Raw genomic sequence first — 19,822 nt, forward strand, 5'->3', positions numbered from 1 at the left:
TGTGTTACAAACCTATTCCTTTACCACAGCCTATAGGTATTATTCTGAGAAGAGCTTCCTATTGTTTTGAGATACTTAGTCTTTAATTTGCAATGCTAAGTCATTACTTCAAGAAAAGTCATTGTTCTGACAAAGTTTCTCATTATTTTTTGGCAATCTTATTCATTATTTTAAGATGCAAGGTAATTATTTTGAGAGAATTTCTTATTCTTTTGATATACAAAGTCATTTTCTTGAGAAAATTTGTCATTATGATGACATTGTGATTTTTAAATCACATTGGCAGAAATTGGCTTCCATAAAGTCAATACTAGGAGAGAGAGACTGGACGATAAAATGTGTTTTATTGTAAAATTAGGGTGTTTGTTCCATTTTGATTTGACTATAAACTGATTAATCTCCCCGTTAGAAAACCTCACACATGCCGTTCTTTAAAAACAAGCGTGGTCGTAGTCTGACTCTGCACATGCTGCTTCTGTCTTTCTTTTTGCTGGACGATTTCTCTTGACTCGATCAGTTCTGGCTGCAACTCGCGCGGGTATTCTGCTGCTGACTCCTTGATCGTCTATTATGAACGATGGCTCACTCTGTTGTTATAAAAAAAACTAGGTCTTTGGAGTCTGAAATATTAATTCTAGTGGGGGGGTCCATATTTTTGTGACACAAATACACATTTCAAGTCTACAGCTTGAGTAGTCAATGGATGAGAGTATGCGCCATAGATTGTATGGTATGTGCAGTGTATCAATCCACATTTGGCACCCTGAATTATTATTGCCCAATTGAGGCCAACATTTTCACTTTGTAGACATGCAGCCCCATTCTCCTGAAATATTTTACAACATAGCTAAAAGGTGATACTCAGCCAGGACAGCCAAAAAGGAGCATAGCACTTTTATTCGATTTGTACAGGATATTTATATTTGTGCAGTATATTGGTCTTTATCTATTATATGTTATTCTTATCTATTGTATGTTATTCTATTTGACCTTTACCCTTTACCCTGCACTGCTGCAAAACTTGTATTCCCCTTCTGGGGATCAATAAAGGATTATCTTATCTCATCTTATCTTATCTTATCTTATCTTATAAAGTAAATATAAAATAAATTCAGCACAACATCAATAGCATTTTAACACTCTTACTAGTTTTGCATTTTGAGCATATTTGAATATGAGAGGGGGCTGTTGTAATTGCTGCATTGTTAATCTGTTATTTAAAGAGTATTTAAAGATGTGTTGGTACCAAGAAAAAGGGACGGAGTGAGAGCTCTTTCTCGGCGTGCTCGCTCTCTGGTGCCGTGCAGGCACGCGGGTTTCCCCTCTCTGTGCATTGATTGTTGTGGCTCCTTGTCATCCGGAGAAAGTTGGCCTCACAGTCAGTTCATTTCATCTATCTGTAATATAAGAACCAGAAGTATGGCGGAGTCTCATGAGGACAAGCTGTACAAGGCGGAATATGCTAAAAGCGGCCGCGCATCGTGCAAGAAATGCAAAGATAACATCGCCAAAGACTCGCTGAGGATGGCCATCATGGTGCAGGTAACGCAGCGACGTCTGCAGAAAGCCAAGCTGTTAGCTAGCTCACTTCCAGGGTGCTAGCTTTTATAAATATTGTGGTTTATTCCGCAATTATGGTGACTATCGTTAAACTAACCGGAGAATGAAAATCTGTAGTTCATGGTTTGGTTTCAGTTGTCTAAGTTTAGGCCCTCGTTAGCATTTAAATGGCTGTCATTGTCTATTGAGTCTTGCTCACAAAGAGCCGCTGAGCTTTTCTTGTCGGACTCAGACTTACACATCTTTTTATTCATGAAAATGAGCTTAATTGATATATTTTCATGCAACTTGAGGTTTAAACATAAAACTGCGCAATGCCCGAGAGAGCACCTAGCCAAAATCACAACAGCACCATTACCTCAAAGTGAGGTCCGTCTGCTTCCGCAGAGAATTAATGAACTAAGAGGATAAACGAGCCTCATTATTCATGGCTTTGGAGCAGATTTTCAGTTGCTTGACTTTTCACTCTAAAGGCAAGCTAAGTCAGCAGGAGCACAGGTTCATCACGTAAATAGTCACATTTCAATAAACCGTTTTGATTGTAGAGATTCTGTAGTTATAGTCTGGTAGTCGTACTTGTAGTAGACTAGTAGTTGTCTATTGGAGTATTTCCCATCCAGGGGTCCTTAGAAAATGGGGAATATTTTATTTTCACTTTATTGTAATTTACCGTGCATTAATATTCTTTCGAAATCGTCACAAAATGAGTTTCTCCCTGTAAAAATTAACATGTAAGGTCCGTCAGGGCCGATACCGATTATTAGTAGTTAAAGAGACAAATAACCGATATTTGGAACCGATATGCACTTAAAATAAAAAGGTTTTGTTTTTATTTTTGCCAAAATTTAGAATTTGGAATATAATAAAGTCCAACACAAAACTTTCTTTAATGCTTTTAGGAAATGTTTAATCAAAACTGAAACGTTCAACATCATATACAGCAAATTCCCAGCAACTTTTTTTTTTAATAAAGTCCAGTGAAAATTTATATAAAAAAGAAATAAATATAAATAGTTACCTGGGGTTTTACAAAGCAAAAGTTACTCCGATGCTGACAGTTTCTTTGCACCTTTTAATGAATGAATTTTGCCAATTCAGATAATATCAGCCATAATACTTGGCCATGCCAATAATCTTTCGTCCCTACTTCATATATGCAAAACATGGATGAAATCAAATGTTCAGTTTGTGGTAATAAACCTTTTATTAATTCACCTCAGGGACCTAGTAAATCTCAAGTCTTTATACTCATGTTCCAAGTTAAGACTAGTCTTAAACTTTGAGTTTCGAGTCCTAAACAAGTGAAAATGCACTCTGTAATAAAAGAAATGCCATTTTATCAACAGAATAATACTATATTAACATTACAAAAATCACAACTAATTTTTATAAACAAGCATGTTGGAAGTTGTTGCATCCTATACTTTAATTTCCAACCATTTTTTGCATAATGTTGTTTGTAGTTTTAGTATGCCAACAAAATACATTTGGTATAATTTTTTTTTTCCAACTAGTGCACAGTAACGTATTGTTATTTCTTAATGGTTCTCCCCTGCAACTTGATTGAATGCTGTCGGTTTGGTTCAAATGCAGTGGATCTGTGGAATTAAGTGTTGATTTTAGGTGAATCCATAGTGTTTATGTTAGTTTTTTCAGAATATGAAGAAAAATTAGTTGATTCATGGCACAACCTTTTAATAACACGCTTTTTAATCTTTGAAGGAAGCTATCAAGTATTTTTAAGTCAAAAGCCTCAAGTCCAAGTGAAGTCACGAGTCATTGGTACTTAAGTTAAGTTGCAAGTCATCTTTGGATGTTGCCAAGTCGAGTCTAAAGTCATCAAATTTGTGACTTGAGACAGACTGAGATCCAAGTAATGCGACTTTGAGTCGACACTTCTGATTCACATATATCATGTTGCTAATATAATTTGTAATGTGATATTAGGTTGTAACCATCATGTGCTGAACAGATAGAGTGACCTAGATTAGTGAGGAAAGTTGTATATAAGCACTTGTCCGGTAAAGCAGGCATTAGTAGTTTTGGGGGGTGTGCTGTTGCACAATCAATCTGTAGAATAAAGCTATACTTTGTTATCAATGTGTTGTTTAAATGCTCTGAGCAATACAATATTACACATCTTTGTAGTGTTCATGTTGTTTCCACATTACGAATTAAAGCTTATAAAAAAACAGAATTTGGAAATTTGGAAGAACCACTTCCCAGTTGGGCCATCTGAGGACACGTGAATGCAGCTTAAGAGTCATAAGAGTGACTTTCATTTCCTCCACCGGTGTCTCCTCAGCAGATGCTGACAACCAGAATTCGTCTCTGAATCATATTAAAAAAAAAAAAACGAATTTTAGGTGGACGTTCCTGAAGCAATACCTTATCAAGTGGGGGTCCGTGAAATAATGTGTTTCACTGGTCTAGTGAGTCGTGCAATTACAAGTGCTCAGTCCACTAAGATGCCAAAAATAGCCTTGCTATGGTGAAACATTTGTCAGCAATAGACATAACTTCTAGCATATTACATTACAATGCAAATACATTTTCCTAAACTCTTTACCACAAGAAATTCCTTTCATTAAAAACAAGTTGTTTTTTTGTTTTTTTTTTACAATCATCCAATCAGATGACGTCAGTAAATATGACATTATCCTAAAATGTGCATCAGAAATACAGTACTGTGCAAAAATCTTAGGCCACCATAGATTTTTTGTTTTAGAAAAGTTACATTGAGGACATAATATATACATTTATTGCTTAGAACAGCAAAAAAGTCTAAATAAAATGGCTTTTTCTGACTGAAGTCAATATTTAGTGTGAAACATGGCATCATACAACCATAACAAAAGGTAGCTCAAACGATCAATATTGGGCTTTGGACATGTCTTGAATGCTCCCTGGTGTAAGTACACCAAAAGATTAGTATTGTAAATCTCATAATGCCTAAGAGAGTTCAAGAAATGCTAATTAGAGGTCACAGTAAATATTTGCAACTTAAGCCTGATGAGGTTGTTTTATTCTGAAATATTTGCATATTTAATACTGTATACTGGTTGTATTTTAGTCATTAAGAGACTACTAAGAAATAAATATGTAGGGTCATAAAAACTTCAAAAAAGTTCAAAGTGGCCTAAGACTTTTGCACAGTACTGTATAGTCAGCATAATGATGAGCAATAACACAAAATTGACTTTGTCTTTAGTCTCACCTCTTCACCAACCCAAAGTCACTGTGAGACAGAGTATAACTGCATGTCTGCATACACGATCTTTGACTTTTGGTTAATTCTTCCTCACATAAAATGCTACACTAGAGTTATTTATGTTAGACAGTATGTTTGTAAATTTTTTTTGTGATACTTTAGAAATAATACGCTGCAAAAGATTTTATCTCACAAGTCCAGGAATGAATGAATGAAATCTTTAAATTAATCTTTCTTTTGAGCTGCAGTCAGAACTCGTTCAGGTGTGTTTCCACAACAGAATTATCTCACATTTATGTTTCACATTTGGAGGTTGTTATCCCATATTACCACTGGTTTACCATAAATGAGGGCATAACATTTTAGGGGATTTTAGGTGGATCCTTCTGGAAATATTGAGCGTCAAACACTTAATTTCCTTCACTTTTTTTGTGCACTAATTTGTGCCTTTCTTGCATCGTTTTCAGGAGAAACTAACTTCACTGTTGTCAAAATAAAAGCCCTTTGCAACTTTCATGTGTTTTTTGTGGGGAACAAGTGCGCTTGTTTAAAATATTAAAGGGGGCGTGTCCCTTGCGTGCACCCTGAAATCTACGCCTATGACTATGACTGTAAATATACTACTTACATTTAATCTTCCCTGTGTTTTTTTTTTTTTATTTGTCCGACAGTCGCCCATGTTTGACGGGAAGGTCCCCCACTGGCACCACTTCTCTTGCTTCTGGCAGCGAGCAGCAGCTCAGTCCACGGCTGACATCGCCGGGTATTCTGACCTCCGCTGGGAGGACCAGGAGAAGGTCAAAAAGGCCATTGAAAGTGGAGGAGCAACAGGAGGTCAGTACTTGACTTTTGGCATTTAACTTTCGGCACTTCTTTAAAAGATTGTTAAAATGTCATATTGCCACACACAACATGTGGAGTTCAGTCCCTCTGAAGCTTCAGTGACATGATAGAGCCAATAATTAAATGTCATGTCCAGCCTCTGGCTCCTCAGTTAGGCTGCTGACTTTCTATTTTATATGCAGCCTGATTGGCAAATGTAGTTTATAACATTTTCATATTTATTCACGAGGGACTATCTGCTTTTTTTCATTAGCCAGGTAAACATTGTTCTGTCCAACAGGTTTATAGATCATTACAGTGTAGCAGCAACTCACAGCAAACACAGACTAAATTCTCCTCTACTGTAATATCAGTTATCAGCAGTTATTTTTTTTTTGGATGGATGGATGGATGGATGGATATTCGGTTGTAGTATTTGTTCTGGCAAATATAATTTATCCTCATAAATCTTGCATATATATAGATATATTGGTTTTTTATGACTTGATTTCTCTTTGTTTGCTTGAAAATGAAATTTGGATGACTTCCTTCTTGCAGGAAAAGGAGACCAGAAGAGTGGAGCTAAAGGAGAGAAGACACTGAATGACTTTGCGGTTGAATACGCCAAATCGAACCGCAGCACATGCAAAGGCTGTGATCAGAAAATAGAAAAGGTCAGCCGCCACTTTTATTTGCACACAGGAGAACTGTCAAGTTTGTTATCAGTTATTTCAATGTGACATATACACATATAGCTATCGTGTAAGTTTGTGTTTGTGGGTCTCTGAGTCTGTGATCTTCTTCTGCAGGATCAGATCCGTGTTTCCAAAAAAACCGTGGATGCAGAGAAGCCCCAGCTGGGTCTGATCGACCGCTGGTACCACACTGCGTGCTTCGTGAGCCGTCGGGAGGAGCTGGTCTTCAGGCCTGAATACAGCGCTGCCCAGCTGAAGGGCTTCAACGCACTACGGGCAGAAGACAAGGAGGAGCTGAAGAAGAGGCTCCCTACTGTCAAAAATGAAGGGTGAGACAAAAGTTTTACACAGTCTGCAGTATAGGCCGCTACAAAGTCCCCTATTTAAGCCGCCTTTGCTTTTTTTACACAAAACCAAACCACGGTGGCATCATGCCGCTCCAGTATGTGATTTTAGATAGCATGCAGGGTTCCTGCAGATCCTTAAAAAGTCTTAAAAGGCAATAAATTAAAAAAATCTTGCTCAGATGCTCAGACATGGCAGGTTTGACTTTATGAATCTTTTTTTTTCTGACCTTGCATGGTGAAATTTCAAAAATAATTGGTAACATCTATTTTTTTTGTGAAGTAATTTTAATAAATTCCTTTTCTTAAACTTGTTTTCGATGTAAACCCAAACAGTGGAATCTCACATGCAGAGTGAGAAACACAAAACTGTCCAGAAAACAAGCCAGAAATGCCACATTTAATCCAGAGCTGCTAACTGCGTCCAGCTGCTTTTAAAATCTCCCTCGAACACATAACAAGTCATCAAAACGTCACACCCACCCTGTCCATGGTCCTGTCCTGCCGGCTGTCCCTTTTTCACGTATGTCAATTTTGCGCTGTTGATACCTTTGCTACTGGCTTCAGGTGAGACAACTCTTTTCCCCCAATTCTGCATTTCTTCTCTTTACATACCGTAGAATGGCGAGGTGTAATAACGGCGTGAGATTCATGCACACATGAACAGGCAGTGTTAAAAGGGCTAAAGAGGGAAAAGGGATAATATTCTTTGGTGCTGGTCGGGATATCTTAGCTCTGGTACACGTTTTGGACTGCCGCCGCGTCTCTATCGTCAACACTGGCTGCATTTGAAGCCTCCCTGTCCCTCACCGTCCTGCAGCACAGGAAAATTGCCTTAAAGGTGTCCCTGAAAGCCGTCATTGTGTATGCATACAGGAAGGGGTTCACAGCAGAGTTGGCATGTGACAGGATGATGGCGGCGAGCAGCAGCTCCAGCGGCACGGGGCAGCGGGGGCAGAGCAGCAGGAAGCAGTTAATGATGTGAAGCGGGATCCAGCAGATAGTGAAGAGGAAGAGGACAAGAAAAAGCGAAGTGGCGGTCTTCATTTCTTTGCGCATGCTGGCTGCCATCCTCATCTGTCCCTCCCCTCTGCCACTTTGCTCACATGCAATGCGCCTCACCTGCCGCTTGACTGTGACAAAAATTTGGGCATAGATGAGAAACATGATCACTAAGGGTGCCAGCACGCAGGCGAAGAAGTTAAAATAGACCATGTAGGTCATGTCTACAACAAAAACAAAAAAACAGTAGCCTGAATCAGGCGGCATCTTGTGCCAGCCCATCAGAGGCACGAGCCCGATGAGAAAGGCCAGCAGCCACATGGTCAGGATCACTAACACGGCGTTTCGTGGCGTCATCAGGACCCGGTAGCGGAATGGCATGAAGATGGCCACGTAGCGCTCCACAGCCACCGCCAGCAGGCTGAAGATAGAGCTCTGCGTGAACATTATTAAAACACTCAGCATGAGCAGACACAGGTAGAGGTTGTGACGCGGTAAACCAGCGTCAGTCAGGATGGCACAGGGAATGGCGATCGTGCCCACGCAGATGTCAGCAACTGCGAGCGAGACCAGGAAGTAGTTGGTGACAGTGCGCAACTTGCGGTTGAGGCCCACGGCAACGCAGACCAGCAAATTGCCGACTGTGGAGAAAAAGGCAATGACCAGCTCGGCCGCCATGTATGCCACATTTGGGGAGATCACGAGGTCAGCGGGCGGGGGTGAAGGGAGGGAGGAGTTCTGAAAAGGCTGCAGCAAAGGAGCAGACGGATGTGAATAGTTCCTCGTTTGGTGGAAGGTGTAGCGGTTCAGCAGGGCAGTCGTGTTCTCCATGTTTGTCCCTGAAGAAAGAGATTAAATTAGAAGTCTTAACTGCTCAGTGGACCGACGAAATCAGAGTTCCTGCTCCGTATGGAAAAGTATGGAATTTTTATTGTAGTAATTTCCAGCTCTGGATAATTATGGAGGAAAAGAAAAGAGCGTATGGTTGAATATATATTAATTTTCCGACTATTGCTGCCATTGTGTTTTTAAAAATATACAATTCAGGCATTAAAAATTCAATTGATCATACCTGCAGAATGTTTTTCACGGTGTTTGGCGCTGTCAGTACATTTAACATGTGAGAGTCAAGCCAGAGAAATCAGGAATATATACGTAGATTGCTAAATGCCCTTCTTATTGACAGGACCAAAAAAAGTGGTCTTTAATGTAAAATAAAAGTTTAGAAAAAACTTTTCCTAACCTTAAGTCATTGGTTTCAGTTCCAAAATTCCGAAATTTGTCTTAAATTTAATTCTGAGTGGCATAAAAAAAGTTTTCAAAAGTCTTAAGTTTTCCTTAAACTAAAGGAACCATGTTTATATCTGAACCAAACAAAAAACATCAAAAATAACCAAACATTAGTTAATGATTTATACAGTGATGTAGTTATCAGAAATTTGAACCAGTCTTTTCTACGTTTATGGCTGTGTTTATTATTGTTTCTACAAACACCATGGATATACAAGGCTGCACCGATGTGGTGAAAATTGAATAAGCCTTCTAGAAAAGAACTATAAATAATTAAAAGAAAGAAAGCTAAGAGGCTAAAGCAAGTTGCAGAACAGTAATACACAATTATTTATTCCACATGTTAAGGGAAAAAATAATACAAGTATCGTCCAAAGATGGACTTGTGTGGGTTTGGTGTTGAATGGTTTGTATAAGCTACAGTTGGCAGCATAACAGCTTTTATAGTCAGAATGTAACAATTATGTTAACAGTTGGATTTTAAAACAATTAATTTACATAACGCTGCTGTCGGGCGCAAACCTTCTATCTCCAAAACTGTTATTTTTCAGGAATTAGAAAAAACGTCTTTGTAAAAGGATCCAATGGAGATAGGAGGTTTAGTCTCAAGCTTTTTTAAAATACATTTTATCAGTTGAGAAATGGTAAAACTCACTGACAGACATAGAGGGGGACCGATGAAAAATCATTTATTTAAAAAAATGAAAATTGTGATTTGTGGTGATACAATGTACAAACATCAGCTATTAATACTCAGATGTCAAATGTCGTCTGAAAATTCAGCCGAGAAGGAAAGGAAATTTGAGTGTGGAAAAGTGTAAAAATTCGAAATGAATAATATGTGGGAACCCTGTAACGTACGAGAAAGCAGTAAAACTACTTACCCATCTACAGCAGTGTAGTTCTTTCAAATTACTCAAGAAACTAAAGACTCCATCGTCGTTATTCTCACAGCAGCCATATTGACACTGAACATCTGTCCTCACATGAACATTTCTGTTTGAACAAATCTGGAAGATGCTACTTTATAGAATTCCCTTCTTCCCTCCTGATGTCAGTGAACGTGTGATGAGGGATGTTTGTGTTGGTTTCGCCAAAGGATCAGACAGTGACTGATTGCCGTGGGGGGGGGGTTTAATTAATATTTTTTGTCAGGGCATGGTGGATGATATCAGCATTGACACCTGGGATCTTGGAGACATGTACCTGCTTGTGTGTGTGTTTGTCCATTAACTAATGGGGCCCTAATGAATTTGCGCAATGAATAAAGGTGTCGGACTCAGACCTGTTTGCTCCAAATCTTGGTTTTGTTCCAGAATCCCTTTTGGCCTCATTTAGGAAGTTCATATGTATGTTTGTTTTGTCCATGCTAACTTATTAAGAACACAAAAAAGCAAAAGTTTAGAAGAAAAGTTTGACAGAAAACTATTTTGAATTCGTGTTTCCTTTTACAGGAAGCGCAAAGCCGATGAGGTGGATGGAGCGTCAAAGAAACAGAAGAAGGAGGAAGAGGATGAAAAGAAGAAGCTGGAGGAGCAGTTAAAGGTAGGTTTTTTCTCCACAGTATTTCATATTTTGGAGTAAACATCACAATATGGTTGGTGACCATATGCTGCTCTGTTGCTGTGTGTGCATTTGCAGAACCAAAGCCAGCTGATTTGGGGAATCAAGGACAAGCTGAAGAAGTTTTGTTCAACCAATGATATGAAGGAGCTGCTGATTGCAAATAGCCAGGAGGTTCCCTCTGGAGAGTCCAATGTAAGAGAGCGTCGCCTTATTTAACTTCCATTGTATTCAAAGATAAATAGCATTGATAAGAGTCCAGGCGGTTATGTCAGTTGTGAAGACTTTGCTCAATCTTTGGTCTTTTACTGTATGTATAACATATAAACAACAACTAACTGTAGCCTCCTCAGAACCTAAAGCTGTTAAAAGTTTCCCTCCTACGACCAGCATTTATGTTTTGATATATTGTCAGGTTGTGGACTGCCTGGCGGACGGCATGGCGTTTGGTGCTCTCGAGGCCTGCAAGGAGTGCAAGGGCCAGCTGGTGTTCAAGGGCGACGCTTATTACTGCACAGGGGACATCTCAGCCTGGACGAAGTGTGTGTTTAAAACCGCAACACCCATCCGCAAAGACTGGATCATCCCCAAAGTAGGTTACCTCATTTCAGGGCTCCTTTGGTTTTTTTATAGGATAGCAATCCCCATGCTAAAGCCCCGTTAATGTCTTTGTAATGAAAGCAATGGTGGCATATAGTAGCTGAGCTATGGTTAAAACAATTACATGGATTAATAAGTCTTACTGATTACACTGAACTTTGATCTCCCTGTGGACAGACTGAAATAAAAATAGAATATTTATCATAGATTGTATAAAAATAACAGACTTCCCCACTGTGACAACGCCTATTGATTAGTGGACTTCCATTTTGAAGCACCATGGATTTTTGAAGCCAGAAGTGACGCACTTGGACAAGAGGATGGAGATAACCCTAACACCAGCTGCTAGCTCGGTTAGCACAAAACATGTACAGTCTATGGCTAACTGTGATAATGCTTCATTTTAAAACCGCTAAAACAAAATGTACTTAACAAGCTAGACTGAGCATCTGACTCCTTAGAGGGTCTTTTAGTTCAACAAGTGCTGACCAAGACTTTTTTTTAGCCAAACAAGATGTATATTCAACAGTTACAAAGGGAAAATACACTGAAATAGCTACGCCAGTACCCTTAATCTGCAGTTACACTATGGTTATATAGCATAACCCCACATATGGTTATGTTACCTAACCAACATTGTCATTTTCGTAGCGATTTGTAAACGAACAGCACGGCAAGTGGTCCTGGACTTAATTATGCGTTACTTTAAGCCTTAATAACATTTAAACGTGTGAGTTATATAAAAATTCACCCGCCATATACTAGTCATCATTGGCTTCATTTTTCAGCCCTGGAGGTTTCCTCTTAATAGTCGTACAAAGATGAAGAAAGTGTCACATTGTTATTATATTTTACTGATGTTGTGGCTCGGTCATTTTAGGAATTCCATGAAGTTCCCTTCCTGAAAAAATTCAAGTTCAAGCGACAGGACAGGGTTTACCCAAAGGAGGCTCCCACCAAAATTGTCACCACAGCCAAAGCAGAGCCCTTGGCGAGTGCGTCCCGTGCCCCGACTGAGAGACTGCCAGAGGGAGCACCTGCAGGTTAGTGAACACACCTGAAACATCAAAATTCTGCATGTATTGAAATAATTTATTTGGATATTGTATCCTCTCTGTACGCTTAGCTTGTGATTCAACGGATCAGTTCAACATGAACTACGATCTTATTTTATTAAGCAAAAAAAACAAAGCAAGACCGCCCTGACCGGTAGAATTTGACCACCAAATTATTAAAATACTTGTTTTAATGTGAGAATTTTGTGATATCTGTGTTTCTGACCCACAGACAAACCTCTTACTGGTATGAAACTTTTGGCTGTGGGCAAGCTGACGAAGAACAAGGATGATCTAAAGGCCGCTGTGGAGGAGCTCGGTGGAAAGATCACCGGCACAGCAAGCAAGGCAAATCTCTGCCTCAGCACCAAGAGTGAGTAACCAGTTCAGAGATGCTATATCGCCTAAATTTTGGCCAGTGAGCGCCCTCAATGTAACATTTCCATCTTTTCTGACTTGCGGTCTTCATCACACCTTCGTCCTCAATGTTTTCGCAGAGGAGGTGGAGAAGATGAGTAAGAAAATGGAGGAAGCGAGGGACGCCGGGGTGCGCGTGGTCTCTGAGGACTTTCTCACAGACATCAAGTCATCGGGTAAAGCCCTCCAGGAACTGGTCTCCCTGCACGCCCTCTCACCCTGGGGTGCAGAGGTCAAAGTGGAGGCGCAGGCTCCGTCTGTGGCCTCCAAGTCTGGAGCGCTGGCTACCAAGAGCACAGGCAGGGTGAAGGAGGAGGAAGGTAAAGAATGCATGTGTTGCTGTTATTAATGCATGTGCTTATAAATGTTTATCTAAACAGTAGGCCTTGTTTTAGAGGGGTGATGTATTTAGATTTGTGTTATAGCATTGGACTCTTTTGTACACATCACAGGTGGAAGCAAATCCAAGAAAATGAAGCTCACAGTCAAAGGAGGAGCTGCGGTGGATCCAGATTCAGGTGAGCGCCCTGCATTAAAAACATTGTCTCACTTTCCCTTATATTTTTGTTTTCTGGCTTTGATTGATGATTTTGATTTTTCTCAGGTCTGGAGAACAGCGCTCATGTCCTGGAGCAGAGCGGGAAGATGTACAGCGCTACGCTGGGTCTTGTGGACATTGTCAGAGGAACAAACTCCTACTATAAACTGCAGCTACTAGAGGATGATGTACAGAAACGGTCAGTGTTGCTGCAGAAAATCATGACATCGTCACTTCCTTTTTTGTTGTGCTTTTATTAAAAGTTAAATATTACACTAGACAACCCATAAATTTCACTTTATGTGGTATCTTAGCTTGCTAGCGTCATTGTTCGTTTACTTTATTCTCCATTGTAGTTGCCGTAACAGGAGAAATAATAATAATATTGTCAGAAAAGTCATTCTAGCCGGACTCTCTCTGTTGGGTCTGTGCAGATACTGGGTGTTCAGGTCATGGGGCAGAGTGGGAACCACCATCGGAGGCAACAAGCTGGACAAGTTTCATGATAAAAATTCAGCCATGGACAACTTTCTGGGAGTCTACAAAGAGAAGACGGGCAACGACTGGGGCTCCTCCAACTTCACCAAATATCCCAATAAGTTCTACCCCCTGGAGATCGACTATGGACAGGTACACACATTAACATACACAGAACTACAAAGGAGACGTCCGACGGTGTGTTTTACTCTGCAGCTGACCGAGTTTTGCTTTTCTGTCTTGTGTTTTGACAGGATGAGGAAGCAGTGAAGAGGCTGACAGCCACCGCAGGGACCAAGTCCAAGCTGGCCAAACCCGTCCAGGAGCTGATCAAGATGATCTTTGATGTAGAGAGCATGAAGAAGGCCATGGTGGAGTTTGAGGTAAAAATATATATATATGGTTATTTGTGGCTGTGTACATGTGAGAGAAAAACCACATCAGACAAAGTTTGTTTTTTAGTAGCAGTTTTACTCATAGACAAACAAAAAATAGCTGCTTCAATGACGTAACATAAACTCAATGTTTCAATCTTGTGTAAAGAAAATGCATTGTACGTTCACCTTTATAGTTTCAGTGGACCCCAGTGCGTGCATTATTCATTTATGTGTCCCACACACAGTGCATATTGCTTATACTTCCTCTTCTTTCTTCAGATTGACCTCCAGAAGATGCCCCTCGGAAAGCTGAGTAAGAGGCAGATCCAGAGTGCCTACGCTCTCCTCACTGAAGTACAGCAGGTCTGTAACCAGCAACCTCTGCTGGAGAGTTATCTCGGAGTTCAGCTTTTTATTGAGATTCGTCTTCCTAGGACTCTGTGGTGCATTGCAATCCACTTTAACACATTCAGTTCCTTTTCTTGCCTCCACCTAAGTCAGTTAGACTCTTGTGATGAATTTTTAAAAATGCTACAAACAGTGCTTCACTGTTAGATATCTGCAGTGCGCGTTCTTCTCTTACCTTGCAATCTGGTGAACAATTCTGATTATATTGGTCATTTTTTTGTGTATCACAGGCTGTGTCAGATTCTCTGTCTGAGGCCCACATCCTGGATCTCTCCAATCGTTTCTACACGTTGATACCACATGACTTTGGTATGAAAAAACCCCCGCTGCTCAACAACCTGGACTACATTCAAGTAAGGACATAATCACATACCTATACCACGTTTACTCTGCATATGTCAATATTCCTTATTTGACAGGGGTCATATCAACAGCATAATCCGTTTGGATATTCTGAATTAAGCCTTTTTATGAATGTAGCATTTTCCCATAAGGACATGCAAGATTTTATTCAGATTTTAGGAGCTTTCTTTAGAGTCTATTAGAGTTCTCAACGGGTTGAAAACTGACTCACGTGAGTTTAAGCCCAAACCTGGTAGTCTGTAGTGGAATATTGATTTTCATTAGCCATGTAAATAGCTGATTAGAAATATTGTCTTTTTGGAATAACAGCAAAAAAAACAGAATGTTTTGTGCATTTAAATATAGTCACTGTATCCTAATGTACAGTTCTCTCTTGCTACATAAATACTTTAAATAAATATAATAAGATTATTATTGGATCTCACAACATCTACATAATTTTTTAGGCTAAAGTTCAGATGTTGGACAACCTGTTGGATATTGAGGTGGCGTACAGCCTGCTGAGAGGAGGAGCCCAGGACAATGAGAGCGATCCCATCGACATCAACTATGAGAAACTCAAAACCAAGATTGAGGTGAGGAGTGTAACTCCATGTATAACTCTTATGTGGTCATGGATGGTGTTCAAGATTATGTATTTTTCTGTATTTTACCCTCAGAAGAATATTCAGTGAGTATGTGGAGATTGTTTGGAAAGATTACAGTATGTTATATCTTTGCTCTTTCACAGGTTGTTGACAAGACGACAGATGAGGCTAATATTATTATGCAATATGTTAAGAACACACACGCTGCTACACACAATACTTACACTCTGGAAGTGCAAGAGGTGAGTCATTTTTGAGAGAAACCGTTAAAACATAAGCTTCATTTGAATATTATGTTACAATAGTTAGCATTTATAAATGTTTCTTTAATTATTGATTATATCACAAACTTTGCTCTCCTTGTTCAGCATGAATTACCATCTCACTGTGTCCCCTGACTTTTTTCCATTTTCTAGATCTTCAAAATTGTTCGAGAGGGAGAGCGCCAACGGTACCGTCCCTTCGAGGAGCTGCACAATCGCCAGCTACTGTGGCACGGTTCTCGCACCACCAACTACGCTGGTATCATGTCTCAGGGTCTTCGCATTGCGCCTCCAGAGGCCCCAGTGGTAATTCCTTGTTTGAATTCAAGTTTGTGGGAAACCAAACTCTTCATTTGTTGTTATTCATCAGTTTAAAACCTTCACTCCCATAAATACCTGCATTCTGTCATGTTTTAAGTAGATTTTTCTCCTGTTCAGTCCTGTGTCATATTGCTGCTTTACTTAATTTTCCCCAGACTGGTTACATGTTCGGCAAAGGTGTGTACTTTGCTGACATGGTGTCCAAGAGTGCAAACTACTGTCACACCTCCCAGTCAGACCCCGTCGGCCTCCTGCTGCTGGCTGAAGTTGCCCTCGGCAACATGTAAGTGACAGTCAGAGTTCCTATAAAAAAACAACCTTTTTGTAGTGTTTTAAAAATATGTGATGTAAATTAATGTCTTTTTTTTAAATGCAGGCATGAGTTGAAGAAGGCATCTCACATTACAAAATTACCCAAGGGCAAGCACAGTGTTAAAGGTGAGAAAACTTTATTGGTCAAAAAATTGGGCAAATTTTATCTTGATTGTCTATGTTCTGTTTGAAAAAAGTTCTGGGAAAGATGCACATTGTTCACCTAAAGGTATAGGAATGTAGGAATTGTTGGCTACCCTTTGTTAACAATATGAGAGTGAAAGAGAGAGAGAAAGAGAGAGAGTGAAACCCAAACTCAGATTTGTCAACTTGGCAATTCAGCTCTCAATATTTGTGTTTTTTTGGCACATGTCCATGATTTTTGTAGTAGAGGTTTGCATGGGTCTACTTGGATCTGAGACCTCCTAGGCTCCTCTCTGACAGGTCAGTCTGACAGGTCAGGTCAAGAGTCCATTAGGGTTTGGGTCCATCATTTAGGACCTGTGAAAACCTCTATTTTGTAGCTTCCTCTCGGAAACATGCTGCCTACAGTCTGGCACGTGGTACGTTTTTATAATGTCCCAGTCACCTGCATGCTGTGCCCAGGAGTTTCCCAAAAACGGCAAAATAAGAGGAAAATTTGAAAATACTGAGGGTAGAGTCTTTATCTTTAACATAAACTTTTTCTTTTCTTGTAGGTTTGGGTAGAACTGCTCCCGATCCAGGTGCATCTGTCACCTTAGACGGAGTGCAAGTGCCTCTGGGAAAAGGAGTCCACACTAACATTGATGACACAAGTCTCCTGTACAACGAGTATCCTTCAACACTGACCACCTGCTTTATGAATTTCATAATTTTGCCCCTAAATGATCCCACATGTTCCGTGTTTTGCCATATAATTAGTTATTTGATAGTTCGTAGAAAAGTGCAGTCAAAGAATTACGGCTCGGATAATACTTTCCGCAGTGATCACCCCGTGGACATGTACTCACTTCTATCTACAGTACAATTAAGGGTCTGTGAAAGCCCCCAGTTGAAAACAGTAGGACTTGGAGATGAGCTTAACATCTTGCCACTGCTGCTGGGCTGGAGGTGGGAACAAAAAATTAAAGCATGCACAGTCAGTGAACTTACTATGGTACAGTCGTGAGGGCGCCTGGTCGTGACGTGAACATGACACACCAGAAATACAAATCACACACACACACACACACACACACACACACAGAAAGGCATACTTGTCTGCTGCAAAGCTGTGTACACAGTTCTGGTCTACTGACAAAGACTGACTATTTTTAGCGGGTGGTCTTTTGTTTAAAAAAAAAAACAAAACGTGCACATGCTAATTTTAGACAAAAAGGGGTAGAATTTATAAAGGCTGAGATGTTGTCAAGCCTGAATTTACACCAACATTGCCGCTTTAATTTTAAGATTAGATTGATCTTGGATGGCTGTTTACATACAGTGTGGTAAGCTCTGTTAGCGTAGCTTATCTTTAATTTCTAACCTTCTGACCGCTCAGTAGACTTTCAAACAGAGATTACCTTTAGTAGTCTAAATTAAACACATAAACCATTTACTGGCTGAGTGCTGACTTAAAGACAGGACAAAAATAAAAACAGGTGTAAAAACCTTTCTGTTTGATGTAAGATTTACACTACAGTCAATTCATTATCTCTTACTTGGATCATCTATTTTTTTATTCACCTCGTAATGTCTGTTATGTGTGACTTTCCTCTTAAATTTTCATGTGTCTGTCATATTATCTGTTTAGTCTCTTTTCCTTAACTGCTGCCCCCCCCCAGGTACATTGTGTATGATGTGGCGCAGGTTAACCTGAAGTACCTCCTGAAGACCAAGTTTAACTACCAGACGTCCCTGTGGTGAGACGGTTCGTGTTCGAATCCTTTTCAGTGAAAACAAAGACCACTGTTGCCTCCAAAGGCCTCGGCTTCAATCTCAGCAACAGAAGATGTTTGGCAAAGGAGTGATGCTGCACCACGCTTGACAGTGGACTTGGAAATCTCTAGTCACTTTATTGCTTTTTCATCAGGTTTACTAACTGACAGCCTTCCTTAGTAACTCATTCCTAAGTACATAAATGCTTCAGAGTAGAGACAGACAGAAATCACAGCTCAAAATAAGTGATTGACACACGGTTCATTCTCCATAGAAAGATTTTGGTTTAGAAATAAATATCAAAAAGTATTCATAGATTTCTTTCTCATGTGGTTATCTTGGATTTGAGACAGATCTATTTCTTCATTCTTTAATGAACCTGTCGTTAGTAAGGCCTAGCACTGCAAGTTTAGAAGGTTTTCGAGTTGTGAGCAACCAGTCTGCAGACATACACAAACCAGTAGCCACTAAGAGGAACATTCTCTAGACTGTCGGGTTCCCAAATACTGTACAAGGTTTGACATGTATATATTTTCTCTGTTGTTTGTCTCTCAAGACGTCTTCCTTGATGAAAATTTAAAAAAAAAAAAAAAAAATGTGGTTAGTGTTAACGCAAAGTATTCTGTAAAAGAAAGCCCGCCATGTTGTGTGGTACACTTTTTCTTAGTGTTTTTCTCGCTTACCTCAAATGCAATAAAAAGTTATCAAAATTTTAATGCTTATGTCTTCTTATAGTTGTTTTCTTGTTCTGCATTTTCAATTTGGGATTTAGGATGGAAAATAAATATAAATTTGCATGTCAACTTTTTCAGGTAAAGAGATTTATTTACATAAGACCTTTTCCTTCTCTCCTGTCAACCCCATAGGCAGGTCACAGGTCAGTGTCAGACACTGGAGAGGGACTCCTTCAACAGGATGGTAGCCTGGAGGAATTTGTTGGACATTCAATAATTAATAGTCCTCCTAACATACACAGAAATTGCACGGATGCCAAGATGCCTGAAGTAAGGTCTGTGGTTAACACAAGCTTAAGAGACTTTAAAATGTTGTTCTATTATATAAAATACATCAGTAAATACCATGAACTTTAAGAACAAGAGTTGCGAACAAGTGACTAAATGAGATGACAAAACGTCTTCACTCTGAACTGTGCAGACAGCCTCATAGCGGTACTTGCGCAACCGTAGTATAGTTCATTATAGCCACATGAGCTCTTTACCTCCAGTGATTACAGTTAGGCTTCAAAAGTACTGAATGTGGTGTTTTTTGTGAAGATTACCTTGATGAACAAAACGTGTAAGTATCGTAAACTTTTGTTCACTACAGAGTTTATTTTCTGCAATGATCCAAAATCCAATGGAAAAATCCCAAGGCTTTTTGATGAGGGAACCAAGGTCACCAGGGCGATGTCAGCTTCCAGGTTGGTCTACAGAGAACGTCGTCCCTGAGGCGCTCTGTGGATTCTTGCAAATGCCTTGAGAAGCACTATGAGGGGCCAGAGGCATATCCCCGCTGAAAAATCCAGCTAAAAACAGCCTATGCTGGTAGCTGGCTTTAGCCGGTCGAAGATGGTCTTAGATGGTCCTGACCCAGTTCCTGCTGGTCTTTGATGGTTTAGCTTGGTGGGCTACCCGCTGGACATGCTGATGTGACAAGCCTGTCAAGCTGCACACATTTATCTTTATGCATATCCCATGACAGGAGACTTAACTAATTTA

At 39.9% G+C, this 19,822-nt stretch overlaps 2 protein-coding genes across 2 annotated transcripts; one reads left to right on the plus strand and one right to left on the minus strand.

Moving 5' to 3' along the window:
* The first annotated feature begins 1,285 nt into the window (after positions 1 to 1,285).
* On the plus strand, positions 1,286 to 18,820 carry parp1 (poly (ADP-ribose) polymerase 1). Its single transcript, XM_042503850.2, has 23 exons — positions 1,286 to 1,542; positions 5,443 to 5,605; positions 6,152 to 6,267; positions 6,403 to 6,617; positions 10,379 to 10,469; positions 10,566 to 10,682; positions 10,903 to 11,079; positions 11,968 to 12,130; positions 12,375 to 12,515; positions 12,640 to 12,879; positions 13,012 to 13,077; positions 13,164 to 13,296; positions 13,532 to 13,727; positions 13,829 to 13,957; positions 14,231 to 14,314; positions 14,590 to 14,712; positions 15,169 to 15,297; positions 15,453 to 15,551; positions 15,726 to 15,878; positions 16,049 to 16,176; positions 16,270 to 16,331; positions 16,904 to 17,018; positions 18,011 to 18,820. The coding sequence occupies exons 1-23, from the start codon at positions 1,420 to 1,422 to the stop codon at positions 18,090 to 18,092; spliced, it is 3,045 nt and encodes a 1,014-aa protein (XP_042359784.1). The 5' UTR covers positions 1,286 to 1,419; the 3' UTR covers positions 18,093 to 18,820.
* On the minus strand, positions 7,168 to 8,327 carry adorb1a (adenosine receptor B1a). The gene has a single exon (XM_088089598.1). It carries the CDS (start codon positions 8,310 to 8,312, stop codon positions 7,362 to 7,364), a length of 951 nt encoding a protein of 316 aa, XP_087945724.1. The 5' UTR covers positions 8,313 to 8,327; the 3' UTR covers positions 7,168 to 7,361.
* Positions 18,821 to 19,822: the final 1,002 nt, after the last annotated feature.

This window comes from Plectropomus leopardus, chromosome 16, assembly GCF_026936395.1.
Source record: "Plectropomus leopardus strain MGB_pleo_1.0 chromosome 16, ASM2693639v1, whole genome shotgun sequence".
Taxonomy (NCBI): Eukaryota; Metazoa; Chordata; class Actinopteri; order Perciformes; family Serranidae; genus Plectropomus; species Plectropomus leopardus.